Source organism: Poecilia latipinna, unplaced genomic scaffold (assembly GCF_001443285.1).
Source record: "Poecilia latipinna isolate Pla-1442-1.1 unplaced genomic scaffold, P_latipinna-1.0 Scaffold3584, whole genome shotgun sequence".
NCBI classification, from domain to species: domain Eukaryota; kingdom Metazoa; phylum Chordata; class Actinopteri; order Cyprinodontiformes; family Poeciliidae; genus Poecilia; species Poecilia latipinna.
Genome location: NW_015116200.1, coordinates 14,166 through 26,730, shown reverse-complemented (window position 1 = coordinate 26,730; position 12,565 = coordinate 14,166). Strand labels below are relative to the sequence as shown.

At 39.2% G+C, this 12,565-nt stretch overlaps 1 protein-coding gene across 1 annotated transcript in view; it reads right to left on the bottom strand.

Annotated features, from left to right (window-relative positions):
• Window positions 1-683: 683 nt before the first annotated feature.
• LOC106941279 (neuronal acetylcholine receptor subunit alpha-2-like) overlaps window positions 684-12,565 on the bottom strand; it is a 25,257-nt gene continuing 13,375 nt past the window's right edge. Inside the window, exon 6 of the mRNA XM_015024239.1 lies at window positions 684-1,277. Coding sequence (XP_014879725.1) covers window positions 1,152-1,277 — 126 coding nt within the window. The 3' untranslated portion in view covers window positions 684-1,151. The remainder of the gene's footprint in view (window positions 1,278-12,565) is intronic.

The following is a 12,565-nucleotide window of genomic DNA, read 5'->3' as shown; positions in this document are numbered from 1 at the left end:
TATATATATATATATATACACACATTCACACATAAATATTTATTATTATTGTAATTATTTTCTCACAAAAACGTGAATAAAGTGTGACAACTTTGCCGAAACGCATTGTTTGTTTTCATGGTGTCTGTAGTTCTCCAGATAAGCGCGCTGAACAAGTGCGTGTTTTCTCATAACGAGCACGCATGTATTTTGCCGCTTGGGCGGTGCGGAGCGGCGAGAAGAGGCAGGGGGAATAGTATCTGATGGGGAAACGGGGATCGACGTAACGCCATTATGTGCACTGTTTCCTGTGTATTTTGTTAAAATATACATTGATATATGCATTGTTGGGCTCCATTGTTGCTTTTTTGGCATATTTTTATTTATTTGCATATTATCCTGGTGCTTGGTGTGTTGCATAATTTTTGCATCGTCCTGCACGTGTATATTGTTCAGGTATAGTTGACGTCTATTGAAGACCCTGACTGAAACCTCACAGCACACCACCATATCCATGTGTATACTTATCAAGGAAAATATTAAAAGTGTATGCGTTTATCTGTGCATGTGGCCATTAATGAAAGAACAGAATGCTTATGAAGCCTGAGAGAACAGACACAATTCAACATTTAACATCAGGTTAGTCACATCTATCTAAAACAAATCAAATATCCATCCCAAGGAAAAACTCAGACAAATTTTCACAGAAACATTACTTTATGAATATCTCATGACATCAGTTCATTGTCAGCTCTGTTCTACCCAGACACTGCAATGTTGGTATTGTTGGGATGTATTCCACCTCATATTGTCCTATTATTAGCAATCTGGATGTTAAGTCTTCTGGTGTATCAGGATTCAGCTTTTCACATGTTTTATCACAGCGTGACAGTTTGAGCTGTGCAGCTCAGAGTCAGGATGGAGTGGCATTGAAGTGTATTTTCGTTGTTGATCTTTTGCCTTCATAAAGAATGTATGTGTCCACAGGGATCAGTGATAGATATTCCATCTTGTTCCTCAGTGAGTAACCTTTTGATTACAAAGGATAAGGGCAAAGACTGTGACATGGAGTTCCCCGAAACAGAAAGAAAAAAGATTCACAATAAACCTTTTTTTTCTTGCATGTGACAAGCCTGTCACAAGCCAGCCAGCTCTCATGTTCCTCAAAGCTGCTAGATCATCCCAGCCAGCCAGGGAGGGAGGAAGAGTCCCACAGATCCCAGAATACACACCAGTACAAACATCCAGAGGAATATCCTGTCAATGACCATCGCCACGTACTTCCAGTCCTCCTTCACCTGGCAGAAAGGACAAAAAAAAAAAAAATACACAAAGGGATATTTCAAATTTCACACCACACCACTTTTCTGTTTAGCAGCTGGTGGTTTCCATCGTTGATTGATCTGTCTTGAATGGATGATGCCATTTTTCAGCAAGAGGCTGCTTCCTTCTAAATGTCACTCAATCTTTGCCATGAAACATTCACGGTCAAATTATAGAGGTCCTGCTGTTTTATGAATGGCGTCCTGTGGCTGTAGTTCATTGTAATGTAGTATTTCTACTTTTTCCACTGACAGGCATCTGTTCTTCCTGAGTTGGATTTCCAGTGTTCCTGGATGTGAAGCAGCGTATCACCGCTACATCACCAGCTGTGTTTCCATTATAAATGTACAAAAAAACACAACTTCGCAATTGCTGTGTTTCCATTACATAAGAATTAAAATTGCAATTAAAATCACACGTGTCAATACGTTTGTTCACGCACTACGTGATTAAAAATCACGCCTCTTCATCTTAGTTGGATTAAAGTCTAGACTTTAAGTAGGACACTTCAAAATCCAGGTGTGTTTGAGCGAGAATGATGGTTAGACCTTCTCCTTCAGGATGTTTAGACAGAGCCACATTTATGGTTCCATCAACAACAGCAGGTCATTAACTAGACATATTAAATGCCTAAAAAAATGTAACTGGAGCCTGCCCAACATGTGTACATCGCTTTGGATTTAGAGTTCTGACGCTTAACCAGTAACACATCCATGCAAGCCAGCAAGCTTGCACCACTGGACTCATGCATTGAGTAAGCATCCATGCAGTTCCAAAATGTTGCAAAGTTGGAGCATTGCACTACCAGAGTCCAATGACAGAAGCTCATAACAATGCATTGAGGCCTCTCTGCGCCTGTTTGTGAGACTTGTCACTGCCTGTCTGGCCCCCGTTGCTATGGTAATTAACGATCGCCACCTGGGCTCTTTCTCAGTATGGTAGAAAGAGTTTCTATCCTTATGAGAAACCCAGCGTCGGTCTCAAGGACCCTGACAAAAAACCATAAGCCCTCTCTGAGACACTTAGTCTCGTTTTTTGCAGATTTTTCGCAATTTATGTCGCCATTTTAACTCAAAATCCCACTAAAAGTAATAGTTCCTTTCTCGGGATCAAGCTGAACGTTTTGATACCACTTTTGTGGGGGTGCACGCAGCGGTTTGGGTCGCATTAATGGTGATGGAAGAAAAATAAATGAAGATATAAAGAGACCGCTTATTGGGTGTAGAACAGTAGGTTCCTGCCATGCATTGCATAGGCAGGCCCCAATTATAAAATAAAGCTAACTTTTAAGAGGGTCCGAGACAACAACTGGTTGGATGAGGAAAGATGTGCCTTATTTGAATAAATTAAAGAGAAGAATACGCCTTTACTATAAAAGTTTGTGCACGTGAGGAACAAACTAGATTTGCTTTTGCAATTCTCCAAAGAGGTCTTTGCTTTTCTTTCTTTCTTCTTCTTTTCCATTTGTCTCAGGTAAATGAATCTGTATTTTAGTGTGTTTGAAGTGTCTGTGTTGTCAATGTTATTTTATACTTTTAAATGTTAGAATAAACTCTGAAAATGTATGACGTGGAGTGTTGACTGTCATCTCTATGTGGCTTTTGTTTCCACACATGGAATCATTGAATCCGGGAGGACAAGAGAATATAACGAGCCAGAAGTTAATGATTTTACCATACCACCATACTGAGACTGATCTGCAGAAACTGGTTGGGACAAATGATCTGCTGCAGTAAGAAAAGAGAGCTTTGTAGGAAAAATAGAAGGGTTGCCCTATCCAGAATGTCATTGGTTATGAAATGAAACTGCACTTTAACACTGCAGTTTTCAAGCCAAAACATGACTTTGATTTTATTAACTTTAATAAAGTATCTCCTGATGTCTACACATAAATGAAATGGATCCATATGAGGAGAAAAGAAATCCTGAATGAGACATGCCTAGATAAAATGAAATCTCTTCTTTATGCTTTGGTTCAAAGCACAGCACTAGCTTTTTCTAATAGTGTGTTTTTTGAGGCACACAGCAGGAAAAATAGACTATGGAAACTCCAGAGTTGTATTTAATATGATGACGAAATTATTTTGAAGACGTGTATTATGGACATTTTTGTAGCATCAGGAGCAAGACACACAGAAGTGGTAATTCAGCAGCAAACACCGGTTTGTCTTTAAATTCAGTTGAAAATGTCTCAGTTGGTTTACAAGCAGATGTAGGTAGACGTCTTTCACTTTACATTGCAGAGAGGACGTCCTTCTACCTTTCCCAGGTCACAGTGTACTCAGATATATCTCATCTGTAATGTGGAAGGCAGTGAGAATAACTTTTCACTGTAAACTCACATTTAGGATGTTTGAAGGAGAAAGAAACCGAAAGCTTGTCTTTAAAAGAGATCACTTAATGTCCTCAATCTAATTTACTTACTGGAGTTCATAGTGTCCAACATTTTTCCATATATTTTGACAGATTTAGACAGATTTTGGTAATCTTTTGAAGTGCTCACTATAATAAGTTTCTTAAGGTTTCTTAGGGCCTTTCTTGTTTGTTGGGTATTGTTGGATCTGTTCCACATCCTGTGTGGGGAATATGAGATCAGTAGAAGGTACAAATCCCAAAAACTAAATTGAACTGTTTTAAATACTCTTTTGCACTCATCTCCATAAACATTTTGAATCAAAGTTTTAAACAGATAACAGGTTGCTGGAAGGTTAGCAGTACTTTGGATTGTGTTGTTTTTAAAATGTTGTGTATGTTGTTCAGGTTTCTAACTATGTGTGTATGATGTGCACATGGATTTACTGTCTGTTTGGGCAACTACTATTATGCAATATACACCCTGGAGTACATGACAAATGTCCTCTAGGAAATTGGTCCCCAACCTTTTTATTACAGCGGACCGGTCAAGACTTGAAAATTTAGTTGCGGCTAAATCCTGAATANTCTCACTGACAGTCAGATTCCAGACATACAATCTTGTAAAAATCCACTATATCACACGTGAATTTATAGTAAATAAACACAACTGGCGATGTAGAAGCAATAGGGATCGTTTGTCAGCTTATTTTAAGCAATAAAAGGTGCAACGAAAAGAAAGGACGTTGGATAAAGGAGTGGAGAGAATGCGAGCCCCAGCTCTATTTGCTGCTCTATGCTATGGAGGTGAATTATTTTTTTCCATCGTTACCATTTGTGTGTTTAGATTGTTTTCTGTTCTGTCGTTTCTTTAAGCTTCATCGATTAATTAGTAGTTGCCGTTTTAATGTTTACAATTACATTGAGAACAATGGGCACACAGTAATGGCTACATAATGGCTATGACTAAAACCAGGCATTAATCAATGTTTTACTAGTCACAACTGCAATCTACCTGCAATGCATGTGGCTAGTGTCAGCGTCAAGCCCTGACTGAATGATAACCTATTTATGTCACGTTAACGATGAACAGCTGAAAAGTTACCGGTTTATCAACTGCGGTAGCATTTTTGCTCCAACTCCTCTCTTTGTCTTTTCTGTGGATATTCCTCTCATGAAATGTTGAATAAACATTAATGTTGTTTCCACATATCATCTCCGATGTCAGCTGTTTAGGATTACCCTCCGTGATTACGTCACTGTACTTTCTGATTGACTACCTGTCACATTCAACAGGCTGCGTTCTCGCTCCCAGTTGGGTCCCGACGTTCTACCGACTGGACTCGATCAGTCGTAACATACCACACACTACGGGATGATCGGTTATCACAAGTGACAATCTTAGAACGTTTAATGTTCTATGATCGTCGTAAGGGGGATTGTCAGGGCAAAAAAATTGTGAAGTGGGTTTAAGTGGCTTGTATTTATGTTGTATTGTTTTGTAATTTTGGATATTAAAACGTCTTCCAGTTCTAGTGTTGCAAGTTCTGCACAAAATAAAAGTTTCATTGGTCTTTTGAGAGAGAACAAAATTGCATGATGTTGCCATTGTCAATATGTTACTTAAAAATGGTCTGAAAACAACAATATCATTTATCTCAAAAATTTCTGGGACAATTTATCATCCAGCAAAATTTGTTGTGGTGACAGGCCTAATGTTTCAACTCACTGGGCTTTAAAGCCATACCGTTTATTAAAAGGCAGGGAAACCTACAGAGTACCACTGAAAGCAGTTCTGCTTTCAAACAAAAAAGTGGATCTTGAGCAACCAATTAAAAATAAAAAAAAAGACAAGTTGTCGTTTGGCTTCATGAGCTGTGTGGAACAGCTTCTGTAGCTGTGATGGTGGAAGTATCATGCTATGGCCTGATTTGTGTCATCTTTGCATCAAAGTTTTGATATTTTCATGAATTGATGCTTTCTGAATTAATGTCTCCAAGGAAACTGAGGAAAGGAAATGTGAAACAGCCTCGTAACACAAGTTTTTCCGTTTTAGTTTATGAAATGTAAATCTGATTTTACCTTTGACAAAACTGCTATTTTAGATAGTACCTTTTGTATTTAACTACTATGTCTAATGGCTGTACTTTAAAGATCTTATTGTGTTATTTTTTAGAGAATCTGTTTTTTAAAAGCACAAACAGAATTTATGACTTTATAGCTCATAGATCTCAACACTCTCCCACCAGATCGTCTCTAGTTACTGTCCCTGCTGTAGCTGTGTTGGTGCAGCTTCGTTCTTGCATGTCTGTGTTTTGAATGACTTCTGTTGCTCCACCTGCAGCCGCAGTCAAAGCCTGCGCACCATGTCCCCTTCCTGGAAGCGATCCCACTCGTATTCGTTGCGGATCAGTCCTAGTCACTGACCTGAGTAATGGCAACGCTCTGCGCTGCATTGTCCTCAGCCGTGTTGCCGTGGTGACTGCAGGGAGAGGGCAGTGATGTGTTGAAGAAAAGTTGAAGAGTCGTAGAGTCTCTGACCTTCCTGTGCGTATGGCTGACTGCAGAGCCTTTCATAGACAGAGACGGAGAAATGGGTTCAGAGTTGCAGGCGGGCGCCTACAAGATGCTGTGGATCCTCAAGATTTGATCGACTCTCTCCTTCTGTCTCCCTAGCTGCATTTAGGGCTCAGTTAGCCTTAAAGTTCAGCCATTTTTAGGCTGGTGTTGTTGCATACTCATGCAACAACACCCTCTTCTAAATGGCCCTAATACATACAGAAGAGGGTTAGGGCCACTGAAGGGAAAAAAAACAGAAAATCAAATTCTGACTCTGGATTCTAAATCTGTCAAATCTATGTCAAAATCCAAATCAATAAATTTCTGAGGTCTATGTTAATTATGTTGTTGGCATTCAACGTCCGAAACCAAGACTAAAACCCATCTGTTTAGAGATGCCTTTAAAACATAATTAATGGAATATTGTTAATATATGCATTATATATGACGTGTATTGATGGTGTCACTCAATAAACTGTGTCACCATTTGTTCTTAAATTGGTGACCCTATGATTTTTTTTATGGCTTTTTGCTTTTGTGGCACTTTGAACTGCCTTGTTGCGGGAATGTACGATTAAAATAAAACTGATTGACATATGAAATGAGCATCTATTTATGGTTCATTACTTGTTGATGTAAAAAGAAAAGGTCTCTGCAATTGATCATGGTTTTAAAGTAAATAAAAAATGTAAAAAAAATTTCCACAAGTCAAAAATAAAAAATGCTCTGACATTTCTAATTCTAAGGCATTAATTAATTCTAAGGTATTCATTTCTAATACTAATGTATTAGTAATGGATATGTATAATCCTTACATCGATAGTGAAGCTTATGTGAATAAGACCAGCATTATGCTAAGCCAGCCTACAGTGGAAGAAATTTAATAGAAGCATTAACAAAACATGTTGATGTTAATCAAAATGTGATTGATATTAAAAAGTAATCACATAACTATTTCTTCAAGATATGTAAACCTGATTTTCTGTTTTTTTCAGTAACCCTTTAGTCCAACCCTTCAGGATTGTTCATTTAAGTACTGCTGCCTCCACTTTCATATCTTCGTTTTGATGATGGTGGCAGGTCATAATTTAATTCTCCTCTGAACAGTCAATGATACAGCGACCTCCATCTTCTGGCGTTAGTGGCTGTCACTGTTAGCCTTCTGACCTGAGAACTTCTCAGGAAGCCCATCACGTTCCCAGCAGCTCTGCTTCCTGTTTTTTTTTTTTTTTTTTTTTTTTTTTTGCTTTTTTAAAGGTTATGCTTGAAATTAAAACCTCCAACATCTCCAATTGGAGCCTGACTCTTTAAATGTCATTTAATATGCCTATGTGGGGGAAAATGTGAAAAGTATTTGTTTTATTTTAGACAGAATAGTGAGCTGCTTTTTTCTTGTCGACGGTAATGATGAGCAGTCGCCAGTGATTGAGTCGGTTTGGGTTCTACAGGTTAAGATAACAATTCTACAGTTTGGTCCAGTTTGGATGGAAATTAAATTTTATCTACAGTTATGGAAAAACGTTTAGGAAGTGATAGAAATGTTTGTTGTGACTTTTATTTATATGGTCAATTGACAGATTTGTATCAGTTTTGAAATTTTTATTGGCAACTGCATCCAATTTATTGAAAAGTCACAGCACTAATGTTTCTCCTAGCTGTCATTTTACTCTCATATGCTGGATTAAGTCGTGATTGACATTCATACCTGATAGTACGGTAGACTCTGTTCGATTGGGGACCAAAATTGCAACATTTGGTCCCCAGTCAGCTGCTGTGGTTTTCTTTCACACTACATTGTGTCAAAGGAACCAAATTGTTTGAAAAACTGCTCTCCTCCTTGGCTCGGGGGCGCTGCACCAAGAACCTCTGAAGGAAAAATTGAAACCTAAGAAGAAGATAATGAGCTCAACTTCCTTCTTCATGAAATGTAAAAAAAAATAGAGTGGCTTCAGATTTTAGAGGTTGTAAGGTTTCTCTGTCGTTGGGAAAATGCTCTAGAGTTCACTAGCCCTAGACCGAGGTTTTCAGGTGGACCAGAGCTCACCGTTTTGGTCCGTATCAGAGTGTGGTTGCGTATTCACATGAACCAGACTTCATAGGCAAATGGACTGGATCAAAGCGAACTGAACATGGCTGCTTTGGGAGGAGGGCATTTTGGGAGGTAACCACAGGTTATCTAAGGAGTTTTCTGACTGCAACTCTACAGATTCACCATTCTGTTGCCACTCATCATTGCCGTTTTGCATTTTCGCACAATGGTCCCTCATACTGGAAAATCCATCAGTTATGACTGAGTTGCTTCTAGGTTTTTGAAAGAAGCTGCTCTTGGACAACATTTTAATCCCACACTTTATTTGTGGCAGAGTTTGGGGGCAGAACTTTGACTAAGCCCTTTCTATGTGCATCATTCAGGATGTTGCAGTGATGATGCAGTTTGACACGACTAAACCTTTCTCCCTTGTCCAAATGATCAAACGTGGGATTCATCAGAGGAAATCAATTGAACCAATCTTCTGCTGTCCATGCCTGTAGTTCCTGCAGAATTTCTGTCTTTGCCTAAAAATCTTCACCTCACTCTCAATGCTGATGCTCAGCTGTGGCACCCAATGCAGTGAGTTCTGCACAAGTAGCAGCAAAATTAGCAGGGAACTTCCTGGATTGGGACGTCTTGGTATTCGTTGGACGTTTTTGGGTGTTGTGGGTCGTCTTTGGAGCAACTGAATCTTACACCTTAAGATCCTCAGTCATACAGAAGGCGTTCTTTTCAAGCAACCTTGTGCGTTCAGTTGGACTTTCTGAAGTGATTCCACTGAAAGAAGTTAGCCAGTCATTTATTTCATGGCCCAAAATACAGTTTAAATAGTTTCTTGTTGGTCAATCTGATCGGTAAAGAGATTGAACAGTATATCTTTGTCCTCAACCTGATCTATGGTCACCAACTCTGGGTAGTGACCAAGCAAACGAGATCACGGGCAGAAAAGTGAGTTTCCTCCACCATTGAAATAGTCTGAAATACCCTTACTGCAGTGAATATTTCATCATGCTTTCCTTAACATTAAAAAAAAAGCCCAGTATTATTTGTTCCCAATATCTGTAAAGTCTTTTCTTAGTCCCATTTCATCTGCCATTATCTTTTATTTACAGCCTTACAATGTATAAAAGCATCTCTGCCTGCAGGGCGAAAAAACAAATAGAAAATGACAGCAGTTCCTCGTTCTCCTAAACCCTGTTGGCTTTAGTCAGGAAAGCTCCCTTTATTCTATTGTCTCTGCAATGTCTCCCAGAGAAAAACAGTTTTTTTCTTCTTCTTCCATCTCTCTGTCTCTGGGTTTAATGTGTAATCCCTCCTTCAGAGGCAGAGCGGATGCGCGGATTCCACCGGGGCTGCGGCAGCTGCAACTTCCTCTTTCTGCACATTAGACTCACAAATCGACCGTCGAGCGGTCTCAAAGGCCTTGTGTGGGAGGCAGAAACACAAAATGAAGAAAACAGTGGAAATGTTCAGCAGCACTGCAGAATGTAGCAGGACCTGTTTCTGGGTTCTAGAATGACAGTCAGGATGTGGTTAGGTTGCCGATTCGAAGGGCAGAACTATGACTCGGAAAGAAATTTAATGTTTTTGATTGTTTATTCAATGTTGCATGACTCTGTGTTTTTGTGTTTAATGATGTAAAGCAGTGGTCCCCAACCTTTTTATTACCGTGGACCGGTCAAGACTTGGAAATTTTGCTGCAGCCAGGAAGAAGGGGGGTGGGGAGAGGTGAACCGTCAGATAAAAGCCTTATCTGACGGTTCACCCCTCCCCTGCATGTTGGTGTTCCAGCTAAATCCTGAATATACCCTATTTGGGTTGTCTTGATCCTTTTATCGCAGCCTGTGGGGTTTACCCTGAATGGGAACGAGAATACAACCTGTTGAATGTGACAGGTGACGCGGTGACGTAAGAACAGAGGGGAATCCCAAACCGCTGACATATCGAGCAACTGAGAGTCTGATGGATATCGGAGATGATATGTGGAAATGTTTATTATTATATGGTCATTATTATATCTGTATTATGTTTATTCAGTTAAAAATGTTAACTATGAAAAAACATAGTCACCTCTAAATCATAGTGCAGCAAATAGAGCGGCTGCTCCCGCTGTCTTTTATCACCGCCTTTTCTTTTTGTTACGTCTTTTATCTCTTAAAAATGACTCCACAAACTGTCACTATTGTTTCTACATCGTCATCTGTGTTTGGTTATTCTAAATTCCCGTATGCTATGTTGGGGGTTTTACTGGATTATCCTCTGGAATCGGGATGTTCGTGACTGGAATCGGTTCGTGTTGCTCCTGCCTTGTGGCTGAACACACAAACCGATCCAACCTGTTGTATTTTTATCAGCTCTGTGGTCACAGAGGTTTGGAGAATCGGCCAACAATCCTTAAATCTTGCCGTCTAAACCAGACTTAAGACTCAAAAGCTCTACTCATCTCCTCTCGACTACTGCCCAAACGCTCTCTGACTCTGGTCGCTATGGTAACGTTTACATATCCCTTCAAAATAAGATACACATGCGCCACAAAAACGAACATTTTACTTTCGTGAAAATTTTAACTCACGATAATGACTAACGGGAGCTCTGAGCTTGTTTCTCTGCAACGAGACGGTCCCATCAGGGAGTGTTGATCGACAATGACACCCAAAGTGTTGCTTATATCCACAGCTTGCTTGGTCTCTACTGGTGAAGCAGTTTGAAGCTTCATTGCCTCATTAGCAGCCGGTCGCCGCATGTTACGCAGAGCGGACTTGTAATGTGGGACTCACCTACCGGTCCGGGATCAATCCATCCTCCTGTTTCTTCTCTGGGCCTTTTCCCCTTTGCAAAGAAACTTTCCAAAGACATCTGATCTGTTTCTTACTCATTTTGCTGCTTGTGGGCTCAGTGTTGGCGCGCAAGTAACCGAGAGAATCCGGTTAAAGGATTTTCAAAATAAAAGATCCTCCAGACTTTTATAATACATAAAACGGAAATATTTAATTACTTCTTGCGCAGCCCGGTACCAATTGGTGGACCGGGGGTTGGGGACCACTGATGTAAAGCACTTTGAAATGCCTTGCTGCTGAAATGTGCTATACAAATAAAATTTGATTTTGATTTGATGCTGACTCAAGGTACGTTAACAGGGAAGAAGGCTCAGACGCAGAACAATAAACAGACAAAATATTCACAGAAAGCTGCTATGTATTAGTTTTGCTCCTTTTCTTAATGCCACAAAATATAAAAGTGTTCAAATTACTCAAATTGAAGTTGCAGGAACTGATCTACCTCTGTTAAAAATACAAATTTGTCATTATTTGAAGGTAATTTGTGATGTCAAATAGAGGAATTGCCTTGGAGACCCTCCTGTGGTCAGTTTAAGTTTTCTTTCAAGCATACTCCAGAATGAATTTGTTCAAAGTCAAAGTGGCAGAGGCATAAAACAAACACAGGAACACAAATTGAAAAACACTTTTTTGTACCTCTATCTAAATTTTTAATCTGATCTTTATTTGCCTGCAGGTAATTCATTCTCAGATTTTTGACAAACTGAGCACTGCTCTTTTATTACTAAAAGAAGCAGCAGTAAGATTTCACTTTGGTGTCTGGAAAAGACAAAACGAGGAATCAGCTGTTTGAAAAACTGACTGATAGTGCATGACCTTGATTCTTCTTTGTGTTCCCTCTGTGAAGAAAAATATTAAAGTCAGCTGGTTATTTTTATCCGTTCATTTCTGCTGTATTCCAAACTATTTGCTGTTTGTGATATTCATGTTATCGGATATTTTAAATCTGATTACCTAATTATTTTAATTGGTTAAACAAAAATAACTTTTTTTTCTTCCTAGAAATACTTGATTATTTAGTAATTTAATTTACTGCCCAATTTCTCATTGATTGTTTTCACAAAACAAAATCTAAGCGAAGACTTTACACTTCAAAACATAAATCTCTTGTAGACCTGAAGTCTCACTTGGAAATGACCTTAGAGCTTTCCATGACCCATTAGCACTAAAACAACAAATGTGATCTAATTACTTTTTTCAACAAGCAGCTTCTTCAGCAGTGAACTGTTGACGCTTTGTGTGAATGGGCATCTGATAGACCAGCAGTCTACCCTATGATTATGGAGGTCATATGACCACAACATTTATTCTTTAAGAACATATTTTTTAATTGATAAAACTGGTGTTTGTAGTACAGGGTTTCCCCCAGTGTATTATAAGCCTGGCGGCCCGCCATGCTTTACTAGCCTCGCCGCCAGGCTAAGCACTGCTTGTTTACGTTTCAAGAAAAATAAATAGGAAAAAAAAAAAATTAGCGTGTTTT